The following is a 27357-nucleotide window of genomic DNA, read 5'->3' as shown; positions in this document are numbered from 1 at the left end:
TCTCAGACCAGCCCTTCTGGCACCAACAATCATGCCACGTTCAAAGGCACTCAAATCACCTTTCTTCCCCATACTGATGCTCGGTTTGAACTGCAGGAGATTGTCTTGACCATGTCTACATGCCTAAATGCACTGAGTTGCCGCCATGTGATTGGCTGATTAGAAATTAAGTCTTAACACACAGTTGGACAGGTGTACCTAATAAAGTGGCCAGTGAGTGTATATATGTGTATATATATATATATATATATATACACACACACACACAGTGGGAAAAAAATGTATTTAGTCAGCCACCAATTGTGCAAGTTCTTCCACTTAAAAAGATGAGAGAGGCCTGTAATTGACATGATAGGTAGACCATCACTATGAAAGTCAAAATGAGAAAACAAATCCAGAAAATCAACTAGTCTGATTTGGTAAGATTTATTTTGCAAATTATGGTGGAAAATAAGCATATTGTGAGGGGTTGACTCACTCAACTACTTCCCAAGGTAGACACAGGAACACTTCTCGTGGTAAATCACCTGCTGGTTTATTGTGGAACAGCATGAACCATAGCAGGGTTCAGTAAAGTAAAGAGAGCCTTTCTGGCATAAGGGCAAAACAAAAAGATAACGTATAGCAAAGTCCATATGTCTGAGGGACTCACCTGCTCAGACCACCATGTGTATTCATCTCAAACTGGAGCCACTATTTGGCGTCTTTCCTGTCCAAACCACAACACATCGACTGACTCTCAAGTTCAGCTATTTAATCCCAGACCATGAGACTGATCACAGGACTGTGACATCACACATGTCCTGCCAGCACACGGCAGTGCCGACTGCAGATGGATAAGGTGGGCATCTTCCCACCCTCTCTATGAATGTCCACATAAAAACAGCCCATGTATGCAACTGTAGGGGAAGTGGACTGAAGTACGGACCTATCTGCAGTGGGAAAGCAAAGGTATAGTGTGCTTTAAGTGGACTGTTGCATTTATAGATGGGAGACAGCTGGAGATAGGAGAGATGGGTGTAGTACTCCAGTTTGGCCACAAGATGGGAGTATAGAGTTGTGAGCAAAGGACTGAACATCAGCTTAGGGCTACGAAACTGCACATTCATGGGGGGCGGGGTTACAAGAACTCTAGGGGAAATTCCCAAGGAGGGGGATAAAAGGAAGCTGGAGAGATCTAGAAGCGGTCAGTCCAGGGAGAGGAGCTGAGGAGTAGAGAAGACCTAAGGAGGAGAAGTACAGTGAAGAAGCTCCAGAGGGGACTGACAGCTGAGACCGTCAGGGGGTGGCCCTGACAGGAGAAGCTGCAGACGGAGAGACAAGAGAAGCCGCAGACGGAGAGAGCCTGGGGGTACCACAAGACGGACAGACTCGGGAAGGCGAAGCGCTGTAGTGGTAGGCCTAGGGCAGCTGCAGTGAAAGAGCCACGAGGGACGTCATACAGATGTAAGGAGGAAGCAAAGGTACCTGGGCCTGAGTGCGGAGAGTGTCTAGCTGCTGCTGTATATTGCTGCAGTCGTCAAGAGGGCGGCCAATAATGAGGACCTGTTGGACGCACTTCAGTCTCCGTCTCAGTCTGTGCGCGGTGGTAAGAGGACCACCCCCTGGTCGGCTTGACCTACTTATATTTGGTGTAGTTGGCAGGATCGCCAACGCCAACACTCCAACTTCAGCGGCGAGCCAGCACCGAAGATCCAAAGGACCCAAGTTGTATGGGTTGAAGATTTTTCCTGTGGATTATAAACTTGGACTGTGTTCCGGATTGCTGGCTTTCATCAGGTGGATCCGGAGCGGAAAAGGACTTGACAGAATGGCTGTGGCATTCCATTGCCAGAAAGAAGCACAGGAGTTTGCAGCTACATTGGACAATCTGGGACTATGTCGCACCCGCCTCTGGGGGGAGCAGCCTACATCTGGAGACAGCTGCCCCCTCATGTTGGACCCTGGAAGATTGTTGGAAAGGCCGACCAACGCCCCACCCAAGAACGGGAGTAGCCCAGGTGGAGTGGCTGGGTGCAGCTGCTTGGTGCCATTGAGCTTCTGGAACTCGGACGAGATGCGACGCTGCAGCTGCCAAGGCCTCGGACGCCTGGAATGGAGGTGGCATCAGGAGATCGAGTCCCATCAGGAGACCTGCCCCTGGATGCCACTTTCAGTACCTCAGATGCCTGCCAGAGAAGAGGAGCGACCCCGGACCCTGCTGGAACAGCTGCTGGAGGAATCTTCACGGAGTCTCCCCGTGGAGCTATCGGGCCTGGAGGCTGGCCCTGCCGGACGGCGGGGTGAAGATCAACGGTTGCTGAGGGAGCTGCAGGATAGCCTGCTGGGAGCCGCGGCACCAGGGAAGGTGAGCATTCCCCCAGCCCAGCCGAAGGCACCACAGGCATTTCCCGCCACCACGCTCTGTGTACAAGACAGGCCCCGACACCAGCCCTCGGCCTGCCCACCCAACCTCCCACTCTCCAGCGACCCCAGCTGCGGATGACTCTGCGGCCCCTGCCAGGCCGACTGATGCCTCCGCCAACAACACAGAGCCACCCCGTCCGGCGGCACATCGTCCCATGTCGCCGACGCGGAACCAACCCGCGGCCACCCCTGCCGCTCTCCATCTTCCGGCCGTTGCCTATCCATCGGGGCCTGCCGCCACTCCGGCCCCACTCCAGATCGCCGCAGTGACCGGGTCACCAGCCACCGCAGTCTACTCACCGGCATCTGTGGCCACCGCTGCTCCATCCATGGCCTTGGCTGCGGCCTACCCACCAATGCCTGTGGCTGCCTCTGCCCCATCTGTTATGAATGAGTCACCGTAGGAGGCAAAAGCAGAAATACAAGCTAAGTCCAGAAAACCAGAGAAGTTGGCAACTATCAGATTGCAGACCCCTGAACCTATCAACACAACTAACAGTAGCCGTGGGGGGTTCCTACGATGCCCTAGACCCCTCGATCACAGCCGAAGAATTACATAGGCCTAAAGAAAGAAAGGGGAAATCTAAACTGCCCCAGAGCAGACCCCAAAGCAATAGGCAGCCCCCAACATATAATGATGGTGAAGCAAGATGAAAATACTAACACAGACAGAAAGATAGACTGAGCAAAGATGGGGCCCAAAACTACCTAGATAGGAAAGGACAGGAAGGCTGCTGCTGCAATCTGCCAAAACCCTATCAAAGACATAAGCCAACAAGCTGATATGAAAAAGGCCCTGAAGCAGCTAGGCTTCAAAAACTAAATCAGCACTCAGGTATTTTCAGAAGACAGAGCTAAATGAATTCAGCACACCCCAGCAGGGAATGGCAGAAATCCAGAAAAACAAAGCAAAAAGTCAAAGCATCAAAGTAAAAGGCTGAGCAGCAAACTTAGCTTTAGAGGAGCAGGAATTCAGACTGGTCTCCAAGGATCCCACAGAGAAATCACCCGCAGGGCAGAAGGGCATCGGCAGCCTTATATACAGTCAGTAACTCCACTCAGCCAGTCATCATCATCAGCCTCAGGTGTTTGATAATCAGGCTCACTACCTTTCTTTACCAGAAGAGTGAGTTCCTCGGGCCTCAGTAATGAAGGGGAAAATGAACTCACAATAGTACCTCCCCCTTGAGGAGGGGTCACCGAACCCTCAACTATGCCACCAGGGCGATCAGGGTGAGCCCGATGAAAGGCACGCACCAATCTTTTGGCATGAATATCAGAGGCAGAGACCCAGGAATTATCCTCCTGACCATAACCCTTCCACTTAACCAAATACTGGAGTCTCCATCTAGCCAGACGGGAATCCAGTGCTTTCTCTACCTCATATTCCATGTTACCGTCAACCAATACAGGGTCTGGAGGTGCCACCCCCGGAACAACAGGTTCAACAAACCTCTTCAACAAAGATTTATGGAACACATTATGGATTTTAAATGTTACAGGAAGAGCCAAACGAAAAGAGACCGGATTAATAATCTCCACAATCTTGTAAGGTCCAATAAATCTAGGCTTAAACTTAGGAGAAGCCACCTTCATAGCAATATTTTTTGATGATAACCACACCATATCACCAACCTTAAACTGGGGACCAATGGTCCTATGTCGGTTGGAAAACCGCTGGGCCTTTTCCTGGGAGAGAGATAACTTATCCACCACTTGGTCCCAGATCTGGTGCATTCTCTCCACCACAGTGTCAACACCTGGGCAGGCAGAGGGCTCCACCTGCCCTGAAGAAAATCGAGGATGAAACCCAAAGTTACAAAAAAAAGGTGACATCAAAGTGGCAGAACTAGCTCTATTATTTAAAGCAAATTCGGCCAAGGGCAAAAATGAAACCCAATCATCCTGATCAGCAGAAATAAAACATCTTAAATATGACTCCAAGGTCTGGTTTGTTCTCTCTGTCTGCCCATTGGTCTGAGGGTGAAAAGCAGAGGAGAAGGACAACTGAATTCCCAGCCTGGAACAGAAAGTTCTCCAAAATCTAGACACAAACTGGACTCCTCTGTCAGATACAATGTTCTCAGGAATCCCGTGCAAACGAACCACCTGTTGTAAAAACAAGGGCACCAACTCAGAGGAAGACGGCAACTTAGGGAGTGGTACATGATGAACCATCTTAGAGAATCTATCACAAATCACCCAAATAACAGTCATCCTCTGAGAGACAGGCATATCAGAGATGAAATCCATTGAAATATGGGTCCATGGCCTCTTGGGGACAGGCAAAGGCATCAACAACCCACTAGAGCAAGAACACGATTTTGACTGGGAGCACGTCCCACAGGACTGCACAAAATTCCTGACATCACGAGACAAGGAGGGCCACCAAAAAATCTGACTCACCAGATCTCTAGTACCAAAAATACCTGGATGACCAGCCAAAGCAGAGCAATGAACTTCAGACATCACTCTCTTCTTTCACTGGTCAGGAACATACAACTTTCCACTGGGACAACGCTCAGGTTTGTCCTCCTGGAACTCTTCCAGAGCACGTCTCAAATCGGGCGAGATGGCAGAAAGAACTACCCCTTCGCCTAAGATGGTAGCAGGCTTGGTCACCACAGGAGAATCAGCAAAGAAGCTCCTAGAGAGGGCGTCTGCCTTGACATTCTTTGTTCCAGGAAGAAAAGAAACCACAAAATCAAAACGTGTAAAAAACAAGGCCCACCTATCCTGTCTAGGGTTCAAGCGCTTAGCCGACTCTAGGTAAATCAAATTCTTGTGGTCAGTGAGGACCACGACTTGATGCTTATCTCCCTCCAACCAATGTCTCCACTCCTCAAATGCCCATTTCATGGCGAACAGTTCCCTATTCCCCATATCATAGTTACATTCAGATGGAGAGAACTTTCGGGAAAAGAAAGCACAGGGATTCATTTTAGATGTTACAGGATCCTTTTGGGACAAAACAGCTCCTGCACCAATCTCAGAAGCATCCACCTCTACCTGGAATGGAAGTGAGACATCAGGTTGCCGCAAAACCGGGGCAGAGGTGAATCTTCGCTTCAGCTCCTGAAAGGAAGAAACAGCCTCCGGAGACCAATTTAACACATCAGCACCCTTCTTAGTCAAATCAGTCAATGGCTTGGCAATACTAGAAAATTTTGCTATAAATTTCCGATAAAAATTAGCAAAACCCAAAAACTTCTGGAGGGCCTTCAAAGAAGTGGGCTGAACCCAATCGTGAATGGCCTGTACCTTGGCCGGGTCCATTTCAATAGTTGACGGGGACAAAATAAATCCCAAAAAAGAAATCCTCTGTACTCCAAAAAGGCATTTAGATCCTTTGACATACAGGGAATTCTCCCTCAAGATCCGGAACACAGTCCGAATATGTTCCACATGAGAATCCCAATCCTTGGAGAAGATCAAAATATCATCCAGATAGATGATCAAAAATTTATCGACAAAATCTCGGAAAATATCGTTCATGAAGCACTGGAAGACAGAAGGGGCATTAGTGAGCCCAAAAGGCATCACCAGGTACTCAAAATGTCCCTCCGGAGTATTAAACGCCGTCTTCCATTCATCCCCATGCTTAATGCGAATAAGATTATTCGCCCCCCTGAGGTCAAGCTTGGTAAACCAGCAAGCACCTTTAACTCTGGAGAATAGATCAGAAATCAGGGGTAACGGATACTGATATTTAACAGTAATTTTGTTGAGGGCACAATAATCAATACAAGGTCTTAATGATCCATCCTTTTTGGCTACAAAAAAAAACCCGGCACCTAAGGGTGACGAGGATGGTCTAATATGACCCTTCTCCAACGCCTCCTTAATATAGGATCGCATAGCCTCGTGCTCGGGTACAGATAAATTGAAGAGCCGACCCTTGGGAAATTTACACCCCGGGCTCATTTCAATTGCACAGTCATAACTCCTATGAGGAGGCAGAGACGCAGATTCATTCTCACTAAATACATCATAAAAGTCCGCCAAATAATCAGGAACATCATGCGACTGAGGAGAGGTGGAAAACACCGGAGCCTCACTAAAGGCACACCAACAACCCCAACTCACCACAGACACAGATTTCCAATCCAAATCTGGATTATTAATCTGTAACCAGGGAAACCCCAGAACAATAGTATCATGCAGATTATGCAATACCAAAAATCTGCAATTTTCTTGATGGTCTGGGGCGACCCGCATTACCACCTGGGTCCAAAACTGGGGTTTATTTTTAGCCAAAGGAGTAGCATCAATCCCCCTCAAAGGGATAGGCGACTGCAGAGGTGTCATCGGAAATCCACAACATTTAGCAAAATCCAAGTCCATTAGGTTTAGGGCTGCTCCCGAATCCACAAAAGCCTTGGCGGAAAATGTGGACAGGGAGCAGATCAGAGTAATAGCCAGAAGAAACTTAGGTTGAACACCCCCAACAGAAAACGTGTGTGCAAAGCGTTTCTCTCGTTTAGGACAGACAGAAATAATATGCGAGGCACCTCCACAGAAAAAACACAACTTATTACGCCTTCTGAACTCCTGACGCTGCTCTCTGGAAAAAACTCTATCACATTGCATAGGTTCAGACATTTGTTTAACAGGTGGCAACACCTCTCGTGTAGCTTTGCGTTCGCGCAAACGCCGATCAACCTGAATGGCTAATGACATAGAATCATCAAGACCAGAGGGAACAGGAAATCCCACCATAGTATCTTTTACGGCTTCTGACAACCCCTTCCGAAAGAGAGCAGCCAAGGCATTATCATTCCAGGTAGTAAGTACTGCCCACTTTCGGAATTTTTGACAGTACAATTCTGCAGAATCACGACCCTGGCTCAATGCCAGCAGGGTCTTTTCAGCCTGATCAATGGCATTAGGTTCGTCATACAACAACCCCAAAGCTTGAAAGAATGCGTTCACATTAGTCTGAATAGGATCATCTGGTTTCAAAGAAAACGCCCAATCCTGGGGATCGCCACGCAGCAAAGAGATGACAATTTTAACCTGCTGCGCGGAGCTCCCTGACGAGTTAGGCTTCAAGGCAAAAAATAATTTACAATTATTTTTTAAATTCAAAAATTTAGACTGATCCCCAAAAAATACATCAGGTGTAGGAATCTTTGGTTCAGCAGCATGTGAATGAGCAAGGTAGGCGGAAATTCCCCGCACTTACGCAGCGAGCTGCTCCACACGATCAGACAATTGCTTTATCTCCATTGAGAGAAAAAAAAATTCCCCCTACGGCCTCAGAGATATAGAGGAAAAAATATACACACTTTTTTTTTTTTTTTTTTTTTTTTTACAATTCTTTCCTGCTATTGAGTACCCTAGGATCTGCGGTATGGCGGGTGATTCTGTTATGAATGAGTCACCGTAGGAGGCAAAAGCAGAAATACAAGCTAAGTCCAGAAAACCAGAGAAGTTGGCAACTATCAGATTGCAGACCCCTGAACCTATCAACACAACTAGCAGTAGCCGTGGGGGGTTCCTACGATGCCCTAGACCCCTCGATCACAGCCGGAGAATTACATAGGCCTAAAGAAAGAAAGGGGAAATCTAAACTGCCCCAGAGCAGACCCCAAAGCAATAGGCAGCCCCCAACATATAATGACGGTGACGCAAGATGAAAATACTAACACAGACAGAAAGATAGACTGAGCAAAGACGGGGCCCAAAACTACCTAGATAGGAAAGGACAGGAAGGCTGCTGTCTGCAATCTGCCAAAACCCTATCAAAGACATAAGCCAACAAGCTGATATGAAAAAGGCCCTGAAGCAGCTAGGCTTCAAAAACTAAATCAGCACTCAGGTATTTTCAGAAGACAGAGCTAAATGAATTCAGCACACCCCAGCAGGGAATGGCAGAAATCCAGAAAAACAAAGCAAAACAAAGTCAAAGCACCAATGCAAAAGGCCGAGCAGCAAACTTAGCTTTAGAGGAGCAGGAATTCAGACTGGTCTCCAAGGATCCCAAAGAGAAATCACCCGCAGGGCAGAAGGGCGTCGGCAGCTTTATATCCAGTCAGTAACTCCACTCAGCCAGCCATCATCATCAGCCTCAGGTGTTTGATAATCAGGCTCACTACCTTTCTTTACCAGAAGAGTGAGTTCCTCGGGCCTCAGTAATGAAGGGGAAAATGAACTCACAACACCCATCCGTGACTCCGGTTGAGGCCTACTCACCGGAACCTGCGGCTGCCCCTGCCCTTCACCTGGCCCCTGCTGCGGCTGGTCTGCCGGCACCTGCGGCCGCCTCTGCCCTGCTCTCTACCCCGACCGCGGACCGCCCGCTGGACTCTGCGGCCTACACTGGACCCTCTGCCTGAGTTGCGGAGGTCATCGAGCAGAAGAAGGCCAAGGAGTGGGAGGTGTGGGCACTGCTGCATGAGAAGGGGGAGGCATCCATGGCTACCCCTCGATCGTACAGGCGGCTCGTGCATACCAACACTGTGAAAGGCTATGGGTTCTTCCTGGACATCGCCACTGGCCACAAAGTCTACCTCAATGTGACTTCCATCAGACATGGGCGGACTCTGCGGGAGGGAGACCTGGTCTCCTACTACAAAGAGTACTGCCCCTGCGGTTACTATGAGGTGGCAGTCATCACTTACCTCGAGGGGTTTGAGCCCCCATAAAACAGAAGAGGACTCCTGGGTCTCGGGCATCAGGGACATTCGGGGCCCAGAACAGTTCAAGCATCCCGGGGACTTCACGGCTGTGGAGTCCCCTGCTGTTGGCGAGACATCAGCCGCCAGGAGGTGGCCCGGAGTATCCTTAAAAATGGACTGCCGGGACTGCTATGCGCCATTGCATGGCCTGGGGGACAGTTCTAAGTCCTTGATTGGGTAACAAGTTCCCACTCCTGATGTGGCGGGGATGCATGGAGGTAGGTGCTCTCTATAAAGGAAGGGGGAGCACCAATGTTTATGTTTTGTTTAAAAAGAAAAATGTTATGTTTTACTTGGAAAAGATGCAAAACAAAAAAAAAAGTTAACCATGGTAGTATTAAACATGGCATAGTTAAAACTATAGATAGTTGTTGAAATGTCATATGTATGTAAAAAAAAAAAATGAAAATGTTCAACAGGTCCCGGGTACTTGTGTGAAGAGAAACGCCGACCATGACTTATTTAATTTGATAGGACAAAGAGACAGGTGGAATGGAAACAGACAGTGGTCCCTAGGTCAAGTCCCCAGTACCAGAAACACCCCAAAGCAAAGGAGGGAAGCGGTCTGTGACCTGGTAGGCTACAGCCTCGGTCATTGCGCCCCAAATTGTAGAATGTTGCAGAATGGGAGAAAAGTGTGAGGAACGCACACGTAGAGAAGTCCAGGTGGACTTGGCCCAACCAGTGGGAATTGTCTTAAAGGTGCATGCGTTGGCCAGTAGGCATAAGCTACTCAGGGCATGGATGCTCCCAGTTTTATTAGGCACCCTGTTATGAATGAGTCACCGAAGGAGGAAAAAACAAAAATACAAGCTAAGTCCAGAAAACCGGAGCAGTTGGTAGCTATCGGATTGCAGACCCCTGATCCTATCCACAACAACTAACAGTAGCCGTGGGGGGTTCCTACGATGCCCTAGACCCCTCGATCACAGCCGGAGAACTAAATAGGCCTAAAGAAAGAAAGGGGAAATCTAAACTGCCCCAGAGCAGACCCCAAAGCAATAGGCAGCCCCAACATATAATGACGGTGAAGCAAGATAAAAACACTAACACAGATAGAAAGATAGGTTGAGCAAACGATGGGGCCCAAGCTAACTAAAAAGGACAGGATAGAAAAGCTGCTGTCTGCAATCCATAAAAAATCCTACCAATAAATGTCCCAACCGTCTGATAGGAAAAACAGGCCCTGAAGTCGCTAGGACTTCAAAATGACTATTTCAGCACTCAGGTAAATTCTGAAGACAGAGCAAAGAGACAAAATGATCAGAGACAAAAATGGAACTCAGCACACCCCCGACCGGGGATGGCTGAACTCCAAAAAGCAAGGTAAACAAAACAAAACTAATAAGTTCAATAGCAGAGCAAAAACTTATCTTTGGGAAGCAGGAGTCAGACTGGTCTCCAAGAATCCAGCAGAGAAATCACCAGCGACTCAGAAGGGCGTTGGCTGCCTTAGATCCAGTCAGAAGTTCCTGTTACCCAGTCATCATCTACCAGATCAGGTGTTTGGTAATCAGCCTCACTACCTTCCTTCATCAGAAGAGGGAGTTCATCAGACATCGACGGTGAAGGGGAAAATTAACTCACAACAGTACCTCCCCCTTGAGGAGGGGTCACCGAACCCTCATCCACGCCACCAGGGCGATCAGGATGGGCCCGATGAAAGGCACGAACCAATCTTTCGGCATGAATATCGGATGCAGGGACCAAGAATTATCCTCCTGGCCATAACCCTTCCATTTAACCAAATACTGGAGTCTCCGTCTAGCCAGGCGAGAATCCAGTATCTTCTCAACCTCATATTCCACATTACCTTCAACCAATACCGGGTCAGGAGGTGCCACCACAGGAAGTACTGGCTCAACAAACCTCTTTAACAGAGACTTATGAAACACGTTATGGATCTTAAATGTAACAGGAAGAGCCAATCGAAAAGAGACTGGATTAAGAATCTCCAAAATCTTGTAAGGTCCAATAAATCTAGGTTTAACACTAGGACTACTGGACTCGTGACCCCGCCTAGAACTACTGAAAGGAGTCATTTTGACTCCTTGCTTGTTTTCGTTTATTTTTAGAGTTTCATTTGTGGTTATTTATTAATAATTATATTTTTTGTAATGTATTATTATTGTGAGATCCAACAGTAATGCTTTTGATTGTTTTTTTTCTGCTTTTCTTATTTTTCTACAGAAAATAACAATAATTATAATAGACGTTTTTCAAACATTTTTGTTTTATTCAAGTGCACACATATAAACAACAACTGAAGAACAAAAAGCAGAGAAAATGTAGGTGGAGGAGCATAAAAACGAAAATATGGCGCAGAATTCACCTTCTAAACATTTGGTGTTTCGCATTTTAGGCATTGCCTTTGATTTATGGCAGTACATTGCCCACACAAAGACTTACCACAAGTCTTACAATTGCCGACAGATCTATTTTTCTTGCACTTTTCTTTGATCTGGCAAAATTTTGTTTGAACCATCACTTCTGAGCATGTAGAAACTTGGGACGTGGAACCCTTTTCCCTATCTGTGACATAAGGACCACTCAACTCTCTCACAAGCGTTTGCAAAAATGCCTTGCGTGACATTTTTTGGTGGGTAATCTCCTTGAATATTATCCATGCATTTATACCCGCAAAGTCTAAGGCATTTTCAAATGCATGAACAGGCCATCTCCTTGTGCATGTTCGTGTGGTATATTTTCGTGCCATCTGATCCACTACATCTACTCCATATTTTGTTTCATTGTAAAACTTTACCGTTTCTGGAGTTTTTTTAGCGGAATCAGACGCAACAACAACATCTGGATGGACGGAACTCAAAATGACAACATTTGTGTTGGGCCTTCCTTGATATACTGTAAGTGTAAAATTGTCTTCATTTCATGTACAATTCCTCTTTCATGGATTTTATTTCTTTAGGCACTTCTCGCCTTATCTTGTTCAGTGTTCCCACGATGGTTGTTCCTTTGCTTTTTAGCTGTTTAGCTAATTTTACTGAAGTAAAATAATTATCGGTTGTAACATTGCGACCTTTTTTCAAAAACGGGTCCAATAACTTCATTACCACATGGTCAGCTAAACGGTCCTCAGCACGGCGTGTGTCATCTTTTGCCTAGATAAGGGAAGCCATTTGCCAGATATTTGCTCTCCTTATCAACAGCTAGCCAATATTTGTGGCCATATTTATCTGGTTTGGAAGGCATGTACTGCGTGAATGGACACCTAGTTTTGCTTGGGAAAAGTTGCTCATCCACCGTTATGTATGGGCCAGGTTTGTAACACGCAATACAATTTTCAATAAACCTGTCCCACACAGTAGAAAATAGAGCAAACTTGTCCGTTTGCAGTCTCTCCGATCGACTAGATTTCTCATCAAATCTGATAAGATAAGAGCCTAGAGAAGCTATTTTGTTCAGTATTACACAGTAATACAAGCAGGTAAAACACAAGGAAAATGTGAAAAGTTGACATGTAAATTGAACTACATCTATATGAACATCAGGGTAAATAAGACAGAGTGAAAAAATTATGCACAAAACTTTATAGCAACATTTAGTGACAAAAGGACCTCAAAATATAGTAGGGAGTCAAAATGACTCCCTTCAGTAGTTCTTGGTAAATTTTGAAAAAAACGCGCAAATTTTTCACCAAAATTATTTATTCTCACAAAATCTTTTTTCCCATCATATTTGAGGAAAAGTCACCGAGTTTCAAGCCGGAATTCTGAAAAATGTAGTCACAGAAGAGAAATAAAAAATGAAAGGAGTCAAAATGACTCCATCAGTAGTTCTAGTGTTAAACTTTGGAGAAGCCACCTTCATAGCGATATTCTTTGATGACAACCAAACCATATCACCCACCTTAAACTGGGGACCAATGGTCCTATGCCGGTTGGAAAACCGCTGGGCCTTTACCTGGGAGAGAGACAACTTATCCACCACTTGGTCCCAGATCTGGTGCATTCTCTCCACCACAGTGTCAACACCTGGGCAGGCAGAAGGCTCCACCTGCCCTGAAGAGAATCGAGGATGAAACCCAAAGTTACAAAAAAAAGGTGACATCAAAGTGGCAGAACTAGCTCTATTATTTAAAGCAAATTCGGCCAAGGGCAAAAATGAAACCCAATCATCCTGATCAGCAGAAATAAAACATCTCAAATACGACTCCAAAGTCTGGTTTGCTCTCTCCGTCTGCCCATTGGTCTGAGGGTGAAACGCAGAGGGGAAGGACAACTGAATTCCCAGCTTGGAACAGAAAGTCCTCCAAAATCTAGACACAAACTGAACTCCTCTGTCAGATACAATGTTCTCAGGAATCCCGTGCAAGCGAACCACCTGTTGCAAAAACAAGGGCACCAACTCTGAGGAAGATGGAAACTTAGGGAGTGGTACAAGATGGACAATCTTAGAGAATCTATCACAAATCACCCAAATAACAGTCATTCTCTGAGAGACAGGCATATCAGAGATAAAATCCATTGAAATATGGGTCCATGGCCTCCTGGGTACCGGCAAAGGCATCAACAACCCACTAGAGCGAGAACAAGGTTTAGACCGAGAGCAAGTCCCACAGGACTGCACAAAATTCCTGACATCACGAGACAAGGCGGGCCACCAAAAAGACAGACTCACCAAATCTCTAGTACCAAAAATACCTGGATGACCAGCCAATGCAGAGCAATGAACTTCAGACATCACTCTCTTCCGCCACTGGTCAGGAACATACAATTTTCCAATGGGACAACGCTCAGGTTTGTCCTCCTGAAACTCTTCCAGAGCACGTCTCAAATCGGGCGAGATGGCAGAAAAAACTACCCCCTCACCTAAGATGGTAGCAGGCTTGGTCACCACAGGAGAATCAGCAAAGAAACTCCTAGAGAGGGCGTCTGCCTTGACATTCTTAGTGCCCGGAAGAAAAGAGACCACAAAATCAAAACGTGTGAAAAACAAGGCCCACCTAGCCTGTCTAGGATTCAAGCGTTTGGCCGACTCCAGGTAAATCAAATTCTTGTGGTCAGTAAGGACCACAACTTGATGTTTAGCTCCCTCCAACCAATGTCTCCACTCCTCAAATGCCCATTTCATGGCTAACAGTTCCCGATTCCCCACATCATAGTTACGTTCAGATGGGGAGAACTTTCGGGAAAAGAAAGCACAGGGATTCATTTTAGATGTTACAGGATCTTTTTGGGACAAAACAGCTCATGCACCAATCTCAGAAGCGTCCACCTCTACCTGAAACGGGAGTGAGACATCAGCTTGCCGCAAAACCGGAGCAGAAGTGAACCTTTGCTTCAGCTCCTGAAAGGAAGAAACAGCCTCCGGAGACCAATTCAGCACATCAGCACCCTTCTTAGTCAAATCAGTCAATGGTTTGGCAATACCAGAAAAATTAGCTATAAATTTACGATAAAAATTAGCAAAACCCAAAAACTTCTGGAGGGCCTTCAAAGAAGTGGGCTGAACCCAATCATAAATGGCCTGTACCTTGGCCGGGTCCATTTCAATAGTTGACGGAGATAAAATAAATCCCAAAAATGAAATCCTCTGTACAGCAAAAAGTCATTTCGATCCCTTGACATACAGGGAATTCTCCCTCAAAATCTGGAACACAGTCCGAACATGTTCCACATGAGAGTCCCAATCCTTGGAAAAGATCAAAATATCATCCAGATAGATGATCAAAAAATTATCCAACAAGTCTCGGAAAATATCATTCATGAAGCACTGGAAGACAGAAGGGGCATTAGTGAGCCCAAAAGGCATCACCAGGTACTCAAAATGTCCCTCCGGAGTATTAAACGCCGTCTTCCATTCATCCCCATGCTTAATGCGAATAAGATTATACGCCCCCCCTGAGGTCAAGCTTTGTAAACCAGCAAGCACCTTTAACTCTGGAGAATAGATCAGAAATCAGGGGTAACGGATACTGATATTTAACAGTAATTTTGTTGAGGGAACGATAGTCAATACAAGGCCTTAATGACCCATCTTTCTTAGCCACAAAAAAAAACCCCAGCACCTAAGGGTGAAGAGGATAGTCTAGTATGACCCTTCTCCAACGACTCCTTAATATAGGATCGCATAGCCTTGTGCTCGGGTATAGATAAATTGAAAAGTCGACCCTTGGGAAATTTACACCCAGGGCTCAGCTCAACTGCACAGTCATAACTCCTATGAGGAGGCAAAGAAGCAGACTCATTCTCACTAAATACATCATAAAAATCAGCCAAATTGTCAGGAACATCATGCGACTGGGGAGAGGTGGAGAAAACAGGAGCATCACTAAAGGCACACCGACAGCCCCAACTCACCACAGACACAGATTTCCAATCCAAAACTGGATTATGGATTTGCAACCAGGGAAACCCCAGAACAATGGTATCATGCAAATTATGCAACACCAAAAATCTGCAATTCTCTTGATGGTCTGGGGCGACCCGCATTACCACCTGGGTCCAAAACTGAGGTTTATTCTTCGCCAAAGGAGTAGCATCAATACCCCTTAAAGGGATAGGCGTCCGCAGAGGTGTCATAGGAAATCCACAACGTTTAGCAAAATCCAAGTCCATCAGGTTCAGAGCTGCTCCCGAATCCACAAACGCCTTAGCGGAAAATGTGGACAGGGAGCAGATCTGAGTAATTGCCAGAAGAAACTAAGGTTGAACACCACCCACAGCAAATGTGTGTGCAAAATGTTTCTCTCGTTTAGGGCTGACAGAAATAATATGCGAGGCATCACCACAGAAGAAACACAGCATATTACGCCTTCTGAACTCCTGACGTTGCGCCCTAGACAAAACTCTATCACATTGCATAGGTTCAGACATTTGTTCAACAGGTGGCAACACCTCTCGTGCGGTTTTGCGTTCACGCAAACGCCGATCAACCTGAATGGCTAATGACATAGAATCGTCAAGACCAGAGGGAACAGCAAATCCCACCATAGTATCTTTTACGGTTTCTGACAAACCCTTCCGAAAGAGAGCTGCCAAGGCACCATCATTCCAGGTAGTAAGGACCGCCCACTTTCGGAATTTTTGACAGTACAACTCTGCAGAATCCCGACCCTGGCTCAATGCTAACAGGGCCTTTTCAGCCTGATCAATAGCATTAGGTTCATCATACAACAACCCCAAGGCTTGAAAAAATGCGTTCACATTAGTAAGAATAGGATCATCAGGTGTCAAAGAAAACGCCCAATCCTGGGGATCGCCGCGCAGCAAAGAGATGACAATTTTAACCTGCTGCGCGGAGTTCCCCGACGAGTTAGGCTTCAAGGCAAAAAATAATTTACAATTATTCTTAAAATTCAAAAATTTAGACCGATCCTCAAAAAACACATCAGGCGTAGGGATCTTTGGTTCAGCAGCATGTGAATGAGCAAGATAGGTGGAAATTCCCCGCACTTCAGCAGTGAGCTGCTCCACACGATCAGACAATTGCTTCATCTCCATTGAGAAAGAAAAAAAAAATTCCCCCTACGGCCTCAGAGACATAGAGGAAAAAATATACACAAAAAAAAAAAATTCTGACAAACTCTTTTTTTTTTTTTTACAATTCTTTCCTGCTATTGAATACCCTAGGATCTGCGGTATGGCTGGTGATTCTGTTATGAATGAGTCACCGAAGGAGGAAAAAACAAAAATACAAGCTAAGTCCAGAAAACCGGAGAGGTTGGTAGCTATCGGATTGCAGACCCCTGATCCTATCCACAACAGCTAACAGTAGCCGTGGGGGTTCCTACGATGCCCTAGACCCCTCGATCACAGCCGGAGAACTAAATAGGCCTAAAGAAAGAAACGGGAAATTTAAACTGCCCCAGAACAGACCCCAAAGCAATAGGCAGCCCCCAACATATAATGACGATGAAGCAAGATAAAAACACTAACACAGATAGAAAGATAGGTTGAGCAAATGATGGGGCCCAAGCTAACTAAAAAGGACAGGATAGAAAAGCTGCTGTCTGCAATCCGTAAAAAACCCTACCAATAAATGTCCCAACCGTCTGATAGGAAAAACAGGCTCTGAAGTCGCTAGGACTTCAAAATGACTATATCAGCACTCAGGTAAATTCTGAAGACAGAGCAAAGAGACAATCTGATCAGAGACAAAAATGGAACTCAGCACACCCCCGACCGGGGATGGCTGAACTCCAAAAAACAAGGTAAACAAAGCAAAACTAATAAATTCAATAGCAGAGCAAAAACTTATCTTTGGGAAGCAGGAGTCAGACTGGTCTCTAAGAATCCAGCAGAGAAATCACCAGCGACTCAGAAGGGCGTCGGCTGCCTTATATCCAGTCAGAAGTTCCTGTTACCCAGTCATCATCTACCAGACCAGGTGTTTGGTAATCAGACTCACTACCTTCCTTCACCAGAAGAGGGAGTTCATCAGACATTGACGGTGAAGGGGAAAATGAACTCACAACAGCAACCCCTATGTAGAGCAAAAGGGCTCAGGGCTTGCTCGACAAATGGCTAGACAGAAAGATGGTGGTAAAGCTTCAGAAGGACAAAGAAGGGGAATGAGATTGTCGAGGACAGCAATGGACAAAGGAAGGAGGAGTGTAGGGGAAATGGACTGACGTACGGACCTGTCTGCAGTGGGAAGGTAAAGGTGTAGTGTGCTTTAAGTGGACTGTTACATTTATAGATAGGAGAGATGGGTGTAGTACTGCAGTTTGGCCACAAGATGGGAGTATAGAGTTGTGAGCAAAGGACTGAACATCAGCTTAGGGCTATGAAACCGCACAGTCATGGAGAGCGGGGTTACAAAAACTCTAGGGGAAATTACCAAGGAGGGGGATAAAAGGAAGCTGGAGAGTTCTAGAAGCGGTCAGTCCAGGGAGAGGAGCTGAGGAGTAGAGAAGACCTAAGGAGGAGAAGTACAGTGAAGAAGCTCCAGAGGGGACTGACAGCTGAGACTGTCAGGGTGAGTCAGTCTCTCCGTCTGGCCCTGACAGGAGAAGCCGCAGACGGAGAGACAAGAGAAGCCGCAGATGGAGAGAGCCTGGGGGTACCACAAGATGGACGGACTCGGGAAGGCAAAGCGCTATAGTGGTAGGCCTAGGGCAGCTGTAGTGAAAGAGCCACGAGGGACATCATACAGACGTAAGGAGGAAGCGAAGGTACCTGGGCCTGTGTGCGGAGAGTGTCTAGCTGCTGCTGTATATTGCTGCGGTCGTCAAGAGGACGGCCAATAAAGAGGACCTGTTGGATGCACTTCAGTGTCTCCGTCTCAGTCTGTGCGCGGTGGTAAGAGGACCACCCCCCCGGTCGGCTCGACCTACCTACACAACTTTAATTTAACCCTCACAGCATATAATGTGCTGGAGGAAACCACTCTGGTTTTCAAATTACTGACGCCATCATGCGCAGTGACACATATCTCCCCTCATATACCGTGCCAGTGACCCTGTCATAATATAACAAACATTTGTTGTTCCTGTCAGTTAAAGCTCAATATTAAACCATTACCATCCATGTAACAGTGGTAAAATGCCACCATATAGTGCAGTATATAATATCAATTAAAACTCTGTAATTCTTTATCAACATAAGATCTACACAACAAGTTATACAGTGCACAATTAATACAGCTAAAGAGTACACATAGTATCCCACTAATGCTAAACTCATGCTGCTATCTACACACTGATGCCCTCATATATTTATTGTGCTCATTATATAGCGCTATTAATTCCACAGCGCTTTACATACATTATTGCACTGTCCCTATTGGGGCTCACAAACTACATTCCCTATCAGTATGTCTTTCGAATGTGGGGGGAAACTGGAGAACCCTGAAGAAACCCACGCAAACACGAGGAGAACATACAAACTTGCAGATGTTGTCTTTGGTGGGATTTGAACCCAGGACCCCAGAGCTGCAGTGCTAGCCACTGAGCCACCATGCAATCATGTATACTCATGCTCATGATATGTGTACACATATGCTCACTTACTTCATCATTTCTCTATTTATTATTCATTTGCTCTTAGTTTTCAGACAATGATTACTCAAAAACAGATTAACACGCTGTCATGGGGATCCCTACTGGCTGCTATGACATGCTGCCATTCTATCATCATGCTTGATGGGAAATTACAAGGCGATCCTTTGGATCTGAAAATGTTTGAAGCCACCGGTTGGGTGAGGATTTGTAATAAAATGAGAATTAAATGTTTTACAAATGAGCAGAAGCCACTAATTTCCAATGATCCTAATGTTTCTAGGTACTAGATGAGACCTGCTCAGGTGAAAACTCTTCTCAAAATATTATTGTCAAACCTGGATCCAACTCAAAGATGATGGTAAATGAGTTAACCACTATTCAAGGGTTATCCTCTTGGTTTTACAATTATGAAGATATACCTGTTTTTCCTAAATTAGTATATTATTTGTTATTCACTGACAAAATCACACCTCATTTATCACTGCATTTTACCTTTGTAATAGGATAAGGTGGAGGGAATAAAAGTTCTGTTCCAATATCCCTTTTCTTCGGTTATGCAACGTATGTCCGTAATCACTGAGGTTATTGGAGAAGATGAGCTGATTGTGTACATGAAGGGAGCTCCGGAGATGGTGGCCAGTTTTTGTACAGCAGAATCAGGTATTAGGTTTATACAAATCCACATTTACATTCTGTATTTATATAGATTTTTTTTAAGAATTCCTTAGAGAACAGCATATCTTCAAGGAAGTACAATTGTGTTTCCTTTTAGGGAACATTACACTGAATCATTTAAGAAAATAACTCAATGTAGATTTATTTGAATATCTTAAGTAACCTCTTAAAGAGAATGTAATTGCTTGACTAGTGCTTGGATTTTTTCTATATGTCATCTCCCTGACTTGAGGTGGATACCGCGTCATAGGCTACCCGGCTTGTATCTATTTGGCATACCTTACAGGTCACTGACCACCTATGCTCCGGGCTACACCCTTTATCCGATCTCTGTCTACAGTTTGTGAGTTTTTCACATTAGCATCTAATAATTAACCCTAGCACACTGATGAAGGTCTATCATGACCAAAACGTTTGTTACTAGTGGCTACTGTATGTATTAAAATTCTAATTTTTTGCACCAAAAATCCTTGAGTGTGCCCAATATTTGATATATTGTCTTAAGGTTTGGGACCCTACTGTCTGGCCCCTCCCTGTTCGGCTGTGCTAACATTTATTCCTATGCTATCAATGTGTTCACAGCCCTTTGTGTGAAAGTGATATATAGGCAATTAAAGAATTTAGCTCTAGTCTACTAATATATACATATTAATATGTACTTGAGATAGTATGGATTGTATAATTATTTTTTATTTGATCTCTGTTATAAATCCACATTAATTGGAAGGAGACATTATAAACTCTATATGAGCATACACTTTTTTTTAGAAATTAGTAAATTATTTGCACAACATGTAGTAACACCAAAAAAATAGATATCTTATAATGAAGCATGTATTAGAAAAAACTAACTATATAAAAATAACCTATTGAAATCAGTTGATGTATGGGATACTTATGTAATATGTCTTTTTAAAGTTACCAGTGGATTTTTGAAAGAACTAGAGCATTATACATTTCAAGGCTTGCGAGTGATTGGTGTGGCCTCCAAAACTCTGAGGAATGGCAATTGTAAAGACTTAGACAGCATTGAAAGGTACGTCGTGTATCATTGTATAGCACTGTAAAAGTGTTACTACTATAGAGCATAGTTTGCTATTTTAAGAAAGTGATGATTGCCTAGGAAATTGTAAAGTAATCACCCCTGATGGGTTACTGTCTGATAGAACTTTTTTGGGAGAGCACACAGGAAATACTGTACAGTATTCAGGTTTCTGATTGTATTTTAAAGAAATAATATATCTCAGCCACATAGTATGCTTATTATGAAATGATGGCACTGGAACTGGCGAATCAGAGAAAGACTGCAATGATTATATACAATTGGCAGAAATGGCAGAAATGGTCTCTACAGCTGATTAGTATATGTTTAAGGAGATCAGCGACTATTTGTCATTCTGATATTAAAGAGGTTGTCCGACCCTGAAATTCTAATTTTTTAAGCTAATCTGTGCTGTATGTGATATACAACACCCCTATTAATGTTTTTTATTTCTGCCTTTTGTCTCTTCTGAATTTCACCTTATTCCCTGCATCCGCTTTGTTTACCTGCTGCTCTACCAACCTTGACAGCTCCCTGTGCTTTATTATCTAACCTCACAGTCAAAGCTGGCATCACCCGCCTCAGTGTTCAGCACCACCCTCTGCACACTCATTGGCTGTCAGCAATCTGCCCTTGCGCTGACCTCTGTCAGTATTGGAAAGAACAGAGCAGTGTCCTGTGTCTGTGGAAAGCAGCACAATTACACAATCCACACCACAGTGATCAGATCACAGAGCTTCACATGTCCCCACATCCACACTAGTGATAGAGCTTCATTGTCCCCACATCACATCCACAGTAGTGATAGAGCTTCATTGTCCCCACATCACATCCACAGTAGTGATAGAGCTTCACTTCTCCCCACATCACTTCCACAGTGGTGATAGAGCTTCACATGTCTCCACACTACATGCAAAGTGGTGATAGAGCTTCACATGTCCCCACATTACATCCACAGTGGTGACAGAGCATCACATATATCCACATTACATCCACAGTGGTGATATAGAGCCTCACTTGTCTCCACATCACCTCCACAGTGGTGATAGAGCATCACATGTCTCCACACTACACCGACAGTGGTGATAGAGCCTTACTTGTCCCCACATTACATCCACAGTGGTGATAGAGCATCACATGTCTCCACACTACATCCACAATGGTGCTAGAGCATCACATGTCTTCGCACTACATCCACAATGGTGATAGAGCATCACATGTCACATGTCTCCACACTACATCGACAGTGTTGATAGAGCCTCATTTGTCCCCACATCACATCCACAGTAGTGATAGAGCTTCACATGTTTCCACACTACATGCAAAGTGGTGATAGAGCTTCACATGTCTCCACATTACATCCACAGTGGTGATAGAGCGTCACATGTCCCCACATTACAGCCACAGTGATGATAGAGCTTCACATGTCTCCACACTACATCCACAGTGGTGATAAAGCCTCAAATATCCCACATTACATCCACAGTGGTGATATAGAGTCTCACTTGTCTCCACATGACATCCACAATGGTGCTAGAGCATCACATGTCTTCACACTACATCCACAATGGTGATAGAGCATTACATGTCACATGTCTCCACACTGCATCAACAGTGGTGTAGAGCCTCACTTGTATCCATATCACATCCACAGTGGTGATAGAGCTTCACATGTCCCCACATCACATTTACAGTGCTGATAGAGTGTCACATATCTTCACATTACATCCACAGTGGGGCTATAGAGCCTCACTTGTCTCCACATCACATCCACAGTGGTGATAGAGCATAACATGTCTCCACAATAAATCCACAATGGTGATAGAGCATCACATGTCTCCACACTACATCGACAGTGGTGATAGAGCCTCACTTGTCCCCATATTACATCCACAGTGGTGATAGAGCATCACATGTCTCCACACTACATCCACAATGGTGATAGAGCATCACATGTCACATGTCTCCACACTACATCAACAGTGGTGATAGAGCCTCACTTGTCTCCATATCACATCCACAGTGGTGATAGAGCTTCACATGTCCCCACATCACATTTACAGTGTTGATAGAGTGTCACATATCTCCACATTACATCCACAGTGGTGATAAAGCCTCACATATCCCCACATTACATCCACAGCGGTGATAGTGCCTCACTTGTCTTCACACTACATCCACAGTGGTGATAGAGCATCACATGTCTCCACACTACATCCACAGTGGTGATAGAGCCTCACTTGTCTCCACACTACATCCACAATGGTGATAAAGCCTCACATATCCCCACATTACATCCACCATGGTGAGAGAGCCTCACTTGTCTCCACACTAGATTGACAGTGGTGATAGAGCCTCACTTGTCTCCACATCACATCCACAGTGGTGATAGAGCATAACATGTCCCACAATAAATCCACAATGGTGATAGAGCATCACATGTCTCCACACTACATCGACAGTGGTGATAGAGCCTCACTTGTCCCCATATTACATCCACAGTGGTGATAGAGCATCACATGTCTCCACACTACATCCACAATGGTGATAGAGCATCACATGTCACATGTCTCCACACTACATCAACAGTGGTGATAGAGCCTCACTTGTCTCCATATCACATCCACAGTGGTGATAGAGCTTCACATGTCCCCACATCACATTTACAGTGTTGATAGAGTGTCACATATCTCCACATTACATCCACAGTGGTGATAAAGCCTCACATATCCCCACATTACATCCACAGCGGTGATAGTGCCTCACTTGTCTTCACACTACATCCACAGTGGTGATAGAGCATCACATGTCTCCACACTACATCCACAGTGGTGATAGAGCCTCACTTGTCTCCACACTACATCCACAATGGTGATAAAGCCTCACATATCCCCACATTACATCCACCATGGTGATAGAGCCTCACTTGTCTCCACACTAGATTGACAGTGGTGATAGAGCCTCACTTGTTTCCATATCACATCCACAGTGATGATAGAGAGTCATATGTCCCCACATCACATCCACAGTGGTGATAGAGACTCATTTGTCTCCACATCACATCCACAGTGGTGATAGAGCTTCACATGTCTCCACATCACATTGACAGTGGTGTTAGAGTTTCACATGCCCCTACATTACATCCACAGTGGTGATAGAGCCTCACTTGTCTCTATATTATATCATAGACTGTGAAAGCAGCTGCATAAAAAAGGAGAGTTTCAGCTGCAGCATGCACTGGTGAGTCGCTCAGCGGAACAACACCATTTCAAGACCAATGACTGGACCTCCATGGGGGACATGTGTGCCATGTTGTGCTGTTTTGAGTCCTCAACGAACATCCCAGTGTTGATGACACCATCATCAGTGTACTGTTCCACTTCTATGCCTCCTATTAAAACAAAGCTTTAGGTGATGATGGGTGAGGTGGTAGTGCAGGAGGAAGAGAATGAGGAGGGGGAACCGGGATCATTCAAATCACTATCAGGCCAGGCGTCCATATATATCTTGGATGATGGGTTCCCGTACCAAAAGCGGCGAGATACACAAATGTACAGATGAAGGGACAGTTGGAGGATGAAAATTATGAGGAGGAGGATGAGTAGGAAGTAAGTTCAATGTAGGGTGGCACTCAAAGTAGCTCACAGGCATCAATGGAGCAGGGCTGGGAGTATGCAGATGAGGACACAGATGATAAACCTCCCACCGAGGACAGCTTGTCGTTGCCTCTGGGCAGCCTGACACACATGAGCCAAGACATGCTACTGAGCCTGTGCAATGACTGTCGAGTTGCCCGTATTGTTACAAGTGCTGATTACTGTGTGACCACACTGCTGGATCCCTGCTACAAGCACAACATGCTATCCTTACTTCCATCACTGGAGCGTGATTGAAAAATGCGCTATTGTCACAGAGAGCACAGTGGAAGCACAAGTCGGAGGAGGAGGAAGTCGCCAGCACAGCTGAGGCACCGTCGCCACCTCAGAAGGGGATTGCTAGCATGGAAAAAATGTGGAAAACCTTATTCAGCATCTTGCAACATCCAGCTCCATCATTAAAATGAACCAAGCGTGAATCCCACAGGACTTGACCATACCTTTGGCTTAACAGAACAGTATACCAGCTGCACCCAGCCATTGTTAGACTCCTCATTTTGTTTGTTCTATTTTACATTCACAATGTTGTGGGGCCTACTCAAATTAATTAAAAAAGAAAACAAAAAAAAGTGTTGCAGCGTACACTTATTTTTTTAGACACACGACTCATAAAATAACTGCAGAGTACACTTATCTTTATACTTAGTATTTGCAAAAAAATCGCTGCAGGGTTCACTAAGGTTTTAGACACACTACTCACAAAAAAACGCTGCAGAGTACATTGATTTTTCACATACACTACTTACAAAAAACAGATGCAGAGTACCCTTATCTTTCAGACACACTACTTGTGTAGACATTAAGTAATTATTTGTTTAGTCTACAAATGGCAAAAAGACAACTGATGCCAATTATTTTTTCCCAGACCCCACTGGTCCAGAAGTATTATTTCTTTGGCTTATAAATGACAGTGAGAAGAATGATGTCCAGGCCTGGATTTAGGGGTGGACCCAAGGGGCCCGGGCCCTGGGCCACCCACCAAGCGGGGGCCTCCCACCAATATAGGGATAAATATGTTAAAACATGTAAAATACACGTCTCTCTTTGCTGTGAACCGTTTCTAATGATAAGGAACATTTAACAAAATAAAAACTATTGAAAGTGTAGGGACCTGGCTACAGTCCTACATCTCATTGGCTGGCGCAGAGCGGCAGAGTCATGGCACCTGCGTCAGCATCCACTGACCTGGCTAGCTAGACTTCCATAGTACCTCTACCTAATGCTTAGCTTATGGCATGCGGCAGCCTTTTCCGATCTCAACAGAAGCTTCTAGGTGCACCACGCTACCTATTCAGCTATGTCGCTCCCTGACCCTCGGATTAGATCAGATAAGAGTTTGTTCAGTTCAGCTACCTTCGAGGAAGGAGGAGGAGCCACAATGTCAGCGCGAGAAGAGGATTCTCCACCATGGAGTGCGGCAGGACTTCACTCTGGATCTTCAGTCACTGAAGATCCAGAGTGAAGTGGTTCAGTCTTCACAGTGTTGTGGTGGGTGAGTGGGATCTCTGTGTGTGTGTGTCTGTCTGTATGTGTGTCTGTGTGTGTCTGTCTGTGTATCTTTCTTGCAGCTCCTGTACTACACAGTAGCATACTGTATATACAGGTCCACACTATATCCTGCATTATAGTGTGTCTGTGTATACTGTATGTGTATAGTGTGGACCTGTTTACAGTATAGTGCTGTGTATACACTTTATGCAGCCCCTCAGCCTCTATGCTATATACAGCCAGCACAGCAACAGCCTCTGATATACACAGGTCCACATTATATCCTGCATTATAGTGTGTCTCTGTATACTGTATGTATACAGTATAGTGTGGACCTGTTTACAGTATAGTGCTGTGTATACACTTTATACAGCCTCTATTCTATATACAGCCAGCACAGCAACAGCCTCTGATATATACAGCCAGGTAAACAGCCACTGATATAAAGTATACTGCCCGGCAGCAGCCCCTTATATATATACAGCCCCGCAGCAGCTTCTAATATTTACAGCCCAGCAGCAGCCCCATATATATATATATATATATATATATATATATATATATACACAGCCCAGCAACAGCCCCTCAAATATATACAGCCCAGCAGAAGCCTCTCATACATATACAGCCCAGCAAAGGCCTGCCTCTCATACATATAAAGCCCAGCAGAAGCCTCTCATACATAAACAACCCAACAGCCGCCTCTGACATATAGAGCCCAGCAGCAGTTTTTGATATAGACAGCCCACATTTCTACAATATACATACTGTATGTACATATTTTAATCTTTAACTCCCTTTTAGGACTTCAAGGGTTGACAAGGTCATTTTGTTACTTTTAGATTACCATCATGGACAATCATGAAGGAGATAGGCCCAGACATTGCACAAGAATTTGGGAGTCTGGGGCTTCTAAAAGACGTAAGGCAAAAGAAGCAACAAAGAAATCAACAGAAAAGATAGCGAAGACAAAAAAATTGGACGGGTTCTTCACTGTTCATTCAAGGCAAGTGTCGGAAAGGAGTAATGACCTTGTAGAATCTTATCAATCTGACAATGCTTCAGTGGAAATGGTTGTTGATCCTGTCAAAGAAAAGGCTGAAGTAGTAACGTGTACAACTGAAGAACACAAAGAAAAGGAGACTGATAGCGGCACATCTTATGAAAAAGCTGAAGTTGAAGGTCCACCAGGGGGCGATGATATTGGACTTTGGCCTCCATTATTTTGGAACAGATGCAAGATTACTTGCTGAAAAGGGGTGTATCAACAATCGAACACTGTGATGAAAGTTTGTTCATTGCACACTCGGTTCAGCAACCTAGAAAGGACCGCAATATTCCAAGAATGTGCACACTTGGGCTTTTCTGTAGTCAAAATCATAATGAAGAAGTCATAACGAGGAATTGGTTATGCTTCTCTCTCTCTAAAGGACACATTTACTGCTT

General features: G+C 45.0%; 1 protein-coding gene across 2 annotated transcripts in view; it reads left to right on the top strand.

Moving 5' to 3' along the window:
• The window catches only part of LOC141092486 (probable cation-transporting ATPase 13A4), a 260800-nt gene that overhangs the window by 111693 nt on the left and 121750 nt on the right, over window positions 1-27357 (top strand). For both annotated transcript variants that reach the window (XM_073578658.1, XM_073578659.1), the window contains exons 14-17: window positions 19097-19247; window positions 19331-19408; window positions 19554-19710; window positions 20644-20761. In XM_073578658.1, the coding sequence (XP_073434759.1) occupies window positions 19097-19247; window positions 19331-19408; window positions 19554-19710; window positions 20644-20761 (504 nt within the window). The remainder of the gene's footprint in view (window positions 1-19096; window positions 19248-19330; window positions 19409-19553; window positions 19711-20643; window positions 20762-27357) is intronic.

The sequence above is a fragment of the Dendrobates tinctorius genome, unplaced genomic scaffold, assembly GCF_039654945.1.
Source record: "Dendrobates tinctorius isolate UK_male_01 unplaced genomic scaffold, ASM3965494v1 ptg000060l, whole genome shotgun sequence".
Classification (NCBI taxonomy): Eukaryota; Metazoa; Chordata; class Amphibia; order Anura; family Dendrobatidae; genus Dendrobates; species Dendrobates tinctorius.
The sequence above is the reverse complement of the archived record's forward strand: the minus strand, read 5'-3'. Positions and strand labels throughout refer to the sequence as shown.